The sequence below is a fragment of the Arachis hypogaea genome, chromosome 13 (assembly GCF_003086295.3).
Source record: "Arachis hypogaea cultivar Tifrunner chromosome 13, arahy.Tifrunner.gnm2.J5K5, whole genome shotgun sequence".
In the NCBI taxonomy this organism is placed as follows: Eukaryota; Viridiplantae; Streptophyta; class Magnoliopsida; order Fabales; family Fabaceae; genus Arachis; species Arachis hypogaea.
In genome coordinates, this window is record NC_092048.1 from 120,453,220 (window position 1) to 120,461,769 (window position 8,550).

At 37.8% G+C, this 8,550-nt stretch overlaps 1 protein-coding gene across 2 annotated transcripts; it reads left to right on the top strand.

The window, feature by feature from the left end:
• The first annotated feature begins 1,126 nt into the window (after positions 1-1,126).
• Positions 1,127-4,542, top strand: LOC112732986 (serine/threonine-protein kinase SRK2A). Of its 2 annotated transcripts, XM_072212400.1 has the most exons (10): positions 1,127-1,330; positions 1,709-2,011; positions 2,539-2,613; positions 2,711-2,812; positions 2,906-2,959; positions 3,052-3,144; positions 3,250-3,342; positions 3,625-3,729; positions 3,815-3,913; positions 4,061-4,542. In XM_072212400.1, exons 2-10 carry the CDS (start codon positions 1,892-1,894, stop codon positions 4,376-4,378), a joined length of 1,059 nt encoding a protein of 352 aa, XP_072068501.1. In that variant the 5' UTR covers positions 1,127-1,330; positions 1,709-1,891; the 3' UTR covers positions 4,379-4,542. The 2 variants fall into 2 exon arrangements, with proteins under 2 accessions (XP_072068501.1, XP_025637610.1); XM_025781825.3 differs by lacking the exon at positions 1,127-1,330 and having other exon boundaries at positions 1,379-2,011.
• The last annotated feature ends 4,008 nt before the right edge of the window (positions 4,543-8,550 follow it).

Consider the following 8,550-nt stretch of genomic DNA (forward strand, 5'->3'; position numbering starts at 1 on the left):
TTAAAATTATAATTTAAAAATAAAAATATAAAAATAATTTCTTAAACTCAATAGAAAAGCGACTGAACAAGTACACGTTGAACCGCTAGTATATATAATAATGCTATATAATAATGCTGCTTGCATAATGCATAGTACATCTTGTGCTTTTAAAAAAGGGTTTAGCTGATAAGTTTAATATTAGTAAAAAATTTTAAATGTTTTTATTTAATAAATATAAAATAAATGTATTAAAAACTTAAAATTTTTTATATTTTTAATAAAAATGTTCTAATTTTATAATGTTAACATGTACCTAAAAACACAAAATAGATAAATTCTTTAAAAAAAACTCAAATTCAATAATTTACTGATTTAATTACAAAACAACCATAAAAATAAATCACACAAATCCAATAAAAAGTAGCAACAATCCCACTACAAACCAAAACTAATAAAAATAAACACGTTTTGGAAAACAATAATAGTTTTGAACATAATCCACATACTAGTGATATAAAATTCTATTATCATCCTCTTCCAAAACATAAAAAGTATCCTGATGTGACGAGTTTAAAGTTATTATCAATGAATATTTTTTTGGTAATTGTTATTATCAATGAATATGGATATAACAAAAACATTATCAGAAAAATATGTAATTTTAATTTTAGTTGATTTTCAAATTTTTTAATTATTAATTTTTATTATTATTTTGCATATAGTTAAATCAGGAAATAATAATTGTGAGGATATTCTTAAAAAAAATTAAAAAATATAATTAAGAGAGAATATCATTATTAATTTGAGAGTAAAACTATTATTTCCATAATTTAAACCCTTATACAAGTGAAGTGAAAAATTTTATTTAAAAAAATTCATTCAGCCCACTTTTTCATTGTGTTAATACTTATAGTCTTGTACTATTGAGGGCCACCAAAAATCAATCCCTTGAACTTTTGGATCTAGAACTCTAATATTATATCATGATATCTCTCATTCCAAAAGTTTTAGTTGATGAAAAAAGGTAACATTAATGGTTATATCTCTAATATTGAATCGAACAACCCTAAACTTCCATTGTATACATTGTACAAATATTTCATTGGTTTCCTATACTTTCTCATATTATTATTACATCTATTTTGTTTTTGCTTTGAAAAGAAAATGAATTCCAATTTTAATCATTTGTTTGAAAAGAGATTACTTTGAAAATCTGCAATTAAGATTGAGAATGAAGAGAAAGGTGTTCCCCTACAGCGACGGCGTTGTTAGAGATCCAATGCCATTCAAATCAATGGGACAGGGATACTAACTAACTATTTTTCAGTTCCTACACAGTGCCCGCAAGGTGATTGTAAAAATGCATTAGAGAAAAAAACATACACACACAAGAACCAAGAAGATTTAAACCCGTTCCTCATCATCTTATTCTTAATGCTCTTAATGTAATGTCATTGATTAAATTTGATTGGGTCTTCCCCATCCCCTTGCCATATGATATGATGTGATGTGAATATGAATATTATTGCCATAAAAAATTTTCATTTTTATAATGTCTTCTCTCTCACAGTCCCACGTGCACTCTCCCCTTCCTCACTCCTCTCCCACTCTACAATCAATTCATAATTAAATCTTCACTCTCCCTCTCTCTCTCTTTCTCTCTCTCTCTCTCTCTCTGTTGCTATTTATTATTATTATATGATATCCTTGTATTATATACATATAGACGAAGAGCGAGCCAGTTTTTCAGTGAAAGCAAGCTCCTTTACATTCCCCTTTTGATCAGAGTATAAAGTTGTGCTGTGGTTCATAAAAGGGACTTGCATGACCCATTTGAGTTGCCGAATTTGAACACCACTTCCTTCCATAGCAAAAGCTAGTTGTGTCTCTGTGTCAAGTTCAGGAGATCATGGAAAAGTACGAGGCCGTGAAGGATTTGGGAGCTGGGAATTTTGGGGTGGCTAGGCTCATGAGAAACAAGGAGACCAAGGAGCTCGTTGCCATGAAATACATAGAGCGTGGCCACAAGGTTTCTTTTTTTCCTTTTTCCCTTTTCGGTTATTATTTTTTTATATATAAAAAAATTCTTCTGTTAGTGAGTGGAGGTCTTCAGATTTATCATTTTTCTCGTTTTGCATTTAGGATATTGAGTGGAGGTCTTGTCATGTAACTCATAATTGACTTAAGATGATTAAGTGAGGTGGAAGTTTGATTTGTGGAAAAATTAAAATCAGAAAGGTGTTAACATATTCTCTTCCACAATTTTGTTGCATGTGGCTTTTTGAAAAAAGAAGAAATATAAGAGGGGATCAAAATGTCAATTATAAACTCTAGCTTTTACCGGTGAAGCAGTTCCTTACATCCTTCTCCGAGATATTTGTTTGTGACTATAACTGAAAACTCAAAGATCATCACATGATAGAGTTATAAAAGGAGAAGAAAAGGGTCCCATATTCCTTCTCTGATGTTTTTCTGTGTCTGCTTTTATAAATGTGATTTAAGGGCTGTTATTTTGACATCTTTGATCCTAGTGTTTTATTTTATCTATAATTCCAGATTGATGAGAATGTGGCAAGAGAGATTATCAATCACAGATCCCTTCGGCATCCCAACATAATTCGCTTCAAGGAGGCAAGGAATTTGCTTTGTTTGACTGCTGGATCACTTTATGTTGAGTACTCTCTAATTAATTATGTGCTTCTATTTCAATGGGATTTTAATGTTTCAGGTAGTTTTGACCCCCACTCATTTAGCAATAGTGATGGAGTATGCAGCCGGAGGAGAGCTCTTTGAGAGAATATGCAACGCTGGAAGGTTTAGTGAAGATGAGGTTGTTAACATTTCCGTACTATGAGGATTTTCCCTTCAGTGCCATTATTGTTGTAACGCATCTCATTTTCTTTTCACTCCTTTGATTCTTCAGGCTAGATATTTCTTTCAGCAACTGATTTCCGGTGTCCATTACTGTCATGCCATGGTAATAATCATGCCCAAGTCTTTATAAAATTATGGGACTTTCGGTATTCATATTTACACAGAGAGAACTTGAGCTTTTACTGTCTTCTGCAGCAAATATGCCACAGGGATTTGAAGCTAGAAAATACTCTTTTAGATGGAAGCCCTGCACCTCGCCTGAAAATTTGTGACTTTGGTTATTCCAAGGTACTAGAACTAGTACCATTGAGTTTAGTGATTCTTATAATGTTAGCTTAGCATTATAGCTCTAAGTTGTTCTTTTTTTATATATATACATATTTTGTGGTGTAGTCATCATTGCTTCATTCAAGACCCAAATCAACTGTTGGAACTCCAGCTTATATCGCACCAGAGGTTCTTTCTAGGAGGGAGTATGATGGGAAGGTAATACACGTGATCTACATAGAACTGGTTCTGTATAGATCCTTTCATCTCATTGATTTATATGTTCATTCTTTACGATTGAGAATAAATTACCCCTTAACATGCTGCATATCAGGATCATAGCTTTTTGGAGCTTTTTGCCTCTGAACATGATTCAAGGAAGAAGATTTTTAGTCTTTTACATATACGTCTAATTATCTGGTGCTCAAAGGATTTGTTCACCTGTGAACCATTATATACTAATGGTTTTGTTAATGATCTTCTCTTCTAAATTTGGAATAGTTGGCTGATGTCTGGTCATGTGGAGTGACTCTTTATGTCATGCTAGTTGGAGCATATCCCTTTGAGGATCAGGATGACCCTAGGAATTTTAGGAAAACAATTCAGGTAAGGGTTCTATTACTGATTTTCACATTGTTTCTGATGTTTTTATACCATTCTGCTAATCTGCATTGGCTGCCATCTTCTGCAGCGTATAATGGCTGTTCAGTACAAAATCCCGGATTATGTTCACATCTCTCAAGATTGCAGACACCTTCTTTCACGCATATTTGTCGCTAACCCATTGAGGGTATGTTGCCAATGTTTAAGTAACAGTTTGTATTTTTCCTATTATTTCAATTTAAGCAGACTATATAATATATATCATGTCACAAAATATACTGATGTTGGTTATATCAAGCTAACTGCAAGGCCATGTTGCTTTTGTTGTTTGCAGAGAATTTCTCTCAAGGAAATCAAGAGCCACCCATGGTTTTTAAAGAACTTACCAAGGGAGCTAACTGAATCAGCTCAAGCTGCCTACTACCAAAGAGGCAACCCAAGCTTTTCCGTTCAAAGCATAGATGAGATCATGAAAATCGTGGGAGAGGCAAGGGACCCTCCTCCGGTATCTAGGCCTGTCAAAGGTTTTGGGTGGGAAGGCGAAGAAGAAGAGGAAGTGGAAGAAGAGGTGGAGGAAGAGGAAGAGGAAGAAGATGAGTATGACAAGAGGGTCAAGGAGGTTCATGCAAGTGGAGAATTTCACATCAGTTAAGCTGTCTAATAATTCTTGTGTACTTGTTACAAGTATTATTATTATTATGTGGTAGAATTCACTTATTTGTGTGTACTATAATTTGTAACAACTTCTAAAATGACACTATTCATGTAATGTAGTACTATATCACCCATGTTATGTATGAGAAATGGATTAGTGTACCTGGCTCCTTATATTCTGAATTCCAACCATGGTTCTATCATGGCTACACCTTACTGCTTATGCTGTCCATGAGTTTTGACGCTTTTCGAAGAAGGCTGATAAGATCTAGCAGAAATTAGGGGATTTTATTCATAAACTAGGGATTGTAAATCACAATTCCTTATTAAAGTACACTGTTGGATCTAACCAACTCTGGAGAGAGTTCTCTCTCCTGAACTAACATCTTACCAACTTTGGAGAGAGTTCTCTCTCCTGAACTAACAGCAAAACAGTTTTTTTCTAACTAACTAGCCCTTAGTATTTATTGGCAGCAATTAATCCTAGACCATTGCTCCTAACTTGCTAAACTAGCTTAAAAGAGCTAACCAGCAGCCAATCAGCGACAATTATGAATTAATAATGAAAATTCAGCTTATCTACTCCTTACCTGTCTGCCTATAAACCAATCCAAACATGTTCCTATCATTATTCCCCCTCGACAACCACCTTGAGGTTTGTTTTCAAGGGGGAGCTTAGGAAAAGAGTGTCGTAGCGTGGTAGCCTCCTCCCAGCTATCATTGCATGATTGAAGACCTTGCCAACAAACCAAGTACTCTAAAGAGCCATCCCCCACTGACCTAGATGCCAAAATACCCTGGGGTTGCACCATTAATTCGCCATCCACTGCCATCGATGTGGTAAAACCTGCGGTTGCTGTGACGCCGTGACAGCTTTTTTCAACTTGCTTATGTGGAAGACCAATGGAGCTTGCACCTGTCTGGCAGCGCCAATCGATATGTCACTAGGCCCACCCTCTCAAGCACTTTGAAAGTCCCATAAAAGCCAGGGCTTAGTTTCTCATTCATTCTCGGAGCCAAGAAACACATTTGGTAAGGTTGTAGCTTGAGGTGCACCTAGTCTCCTATCCCGATTTCCACTTCCCTTCGCTTCTTATCTGCCGTTTGCTTTATTCTCTACTGAGCTTGCACCAAATGATGCTTTAACTCAGCTAGAACCGCATCCCTGGTCACTGTCAGTGCAACCACTTCCTCAACCTGCGATGAGTATATCTCTCCTTGGAACAAAATTGGGGGAGACACCCTATAAACGGCCTGAAATGGGGTAGTGCAGCAGTCCCGCTGGCTTAAGTGCGGCGTACTTGCTTTGTCGGCAAATGGAGCAAGCGGCCACATAATCCTTCACCCATCGCTGCATCCCCTTCTAGTAGACCGCAAGCGCCAACCTCTTGTATGTCTGAAAGTATCCCGAATGGCCCCCCATCCCGTTGTCATGATTCTCAGCCAATAAGGAGGGTATGTAAGCTGAATTTGCTGGTAACACTACTCTTCCTTTGATAGAACAGCCTCCCTTTCCTTAAAGAGTAACCAGGAAAATCCTCAGACCCCTACTGCAAGGCAACTACCATTTTCTGCAAATCCGGATCTTCTTTTATCTCAGCTTCTATACTGTCCCAAAGATTTACGTGCGCTACCGAGACAGTCTTGGCTATCATTTTCCGCGAGAAAGCATCCGTTGCCTTATTTTCCAACCTTGACAATACTTGATGTTGAAGTCCAAGCCCAACAACTTTGTTGTCCACTTGAGGTGGGCCAGATCCATCAATCGCTGCTTGGTGAGAAACTTCAAACTCCGCTGGTCCGTAAACACGGTGAAATGACTTCCTAATAAGTAATGCTACCATTTTTGGACAGCAAGCACCACCACTATCAATTCCCTCTTGTAAGCTGATTTTTGACGTGCTCTTGGCGACAATGCTTGACTTAGAAATGCAATCGGGTGCCTTTATTGAGACAACACAACCCTCATTTCGCTTGAGGCATCAGTCTCTATGACAAACTCCTGCGTAAACTCTGGGATAGTCAATGTGGCAAGGGCTGCCATGGGGATTTTAGTTGTTCAAAGGCTGCCATGGCTCTAGCATTCCATTCAAAAGCATTCTTTCTTGTTAAATCTGTCAATGGTTTGGCAATGGTGCCATACCCTTGCACAAACCGCTGATAGAACCCGGTGAGGCCCAAAAAAACCTCGTAAGGTGCATACATCCTTAGGGACTGGCCAAGCAAGCATGGCTGCTATTTTGCTAGGGTCTGCAGCCACTCCTTCAGCCGAGACTATGTGGCCTAAATACTCCATTGTATCCACCGCAAAACTAAATTTTTTGGCATTTAACACAAGCTAATTGGTGGTGAGGATGCAAAATACTTGCTGAAAGTGATCGGCATGACTCTCGACGTCCCGACTATATATAGATTAATATGTCATCAAAGAAGACTAACACGAACTTCTAAAGTAGCGGCTTAAGGATGTCATTCATCAATGCTTGAAATGAACTCGGAGCGTTGATTAAGCCAAAGGGCATTACCAAGAATTCATAGTGTCCCTCATGCCTCTGGAAGGCAGTTTTGTGAATGTCTTCATCGTGCATCCTAATTTGATAATACTCGGACTTCATATCAAGATTGGAAAAAATTGCCGCTCCTGCCAACTCGTCCAAACGCTCATCATCAATGACTGGAATTGGAAATTTGTCCAGTATGGTGATCCCATTTAGAGTGCCGTAGTCCACATAAAACCTCCAACCTCCATCTTTCTTCTTGACCAGCAAGATGGGACTAGCGTACGGACTTATACTAGGCCGAGTGATTCTCGAAGCCAGTTGTAACACCCTACCACACAGAGTCTTATGCTTAAGTCATAAAACAGAGGTGGCGAGGTATTACGACCTCTAAAAATAAGATTTAATATATATAGTAGTGTGAAATATGTTTATAACTAGGAGCCTTTGAAGAAAAAAGGGGGTAAATCAAAACCGTTAAATCGAAAAGCGCAACACTTCGATCGATAACGTAAACGAAACAGATAAAGGATAAGCTAACGCGAGAAGATATACAAGAGAATGCCAAAAATACAGATATCAAGACTCAAGACTCGGTTTGCGAAGATAACCAGTCCGAGCATAGAAGTATACATACATATATAAAGTAGAAGAACCCAAAAGAACCCAAAAGACAAGTTACAGAACCTGTTTCTCCAAAATAACCTCTAAAACAGAAGTCTCCAGCATGCCTCAGCGAGGAGCCTCACGTCCTGCATCTGAAAACCACAAAATCCGCATGGGTGAGAACCGAAAGTTCTTAGCATGGTAACAATGTCCAAATATCTAACATGTAATGTCCTGGAAAAGCCGAAGGCAATCCTAGAACTCCCAATTCATAATCAAAGCATATAAACATACTAAACCATGAGAAATGAAAATAGGCGACTGACTAAGGATCTTCAGTCTAACTAAATATCCCATTTCCAAATCCTTTGAACCTTCTAACCGCCACCAGTAATTTGATATGCGAACACAGTTATATCAAATAAAATGATGCACAAGTAGGAAGCAGATACGACAGTTAGACAATTAGCAAGTAAATATGCAGTCAATTAGGCATTCCAAACAAATAACATATAATGCATATGATGTATGCCTATCCTAGTGGCTGATGAGTCTCATCTGTCGATTATAAAGTCAACCCGACAAGTCCTGGTAGCTAACCATTGGACTGTCCCTCTGTCGGACATCCCCAACTCGAGTTATCCACAACATAATCATAATTCACATCTAACACCCTCACTGGTGTATATTCACAGGGGCGAGCTCATCCGGAACTTTCACAGTGTCCGGCCACACTTACCACATAGGATCAGCAGAGTATCGAGTCTCCACCTGGAGCACGTGGTGGCTAGCCACTGCTTTTATCCAAGGAAACTCGTATCTCAGATAGGTAGAGTGCAACAATCACAATATCAATAACTCAGCATATATGCATTTATTCTCAGCCATAAATCAACATTCATCCCAGCCATCCGGCTTAAATTCATAATTGATAATCAGCCATAAACCATCATCACACACAGCAATTCGGCTCATATCATACACATCATTCTACCATCCTCCTCAACAACTCATAACATCATCGCTAGTCATAACTCCTCATTATATCCCCTTTCTTCATCCACAA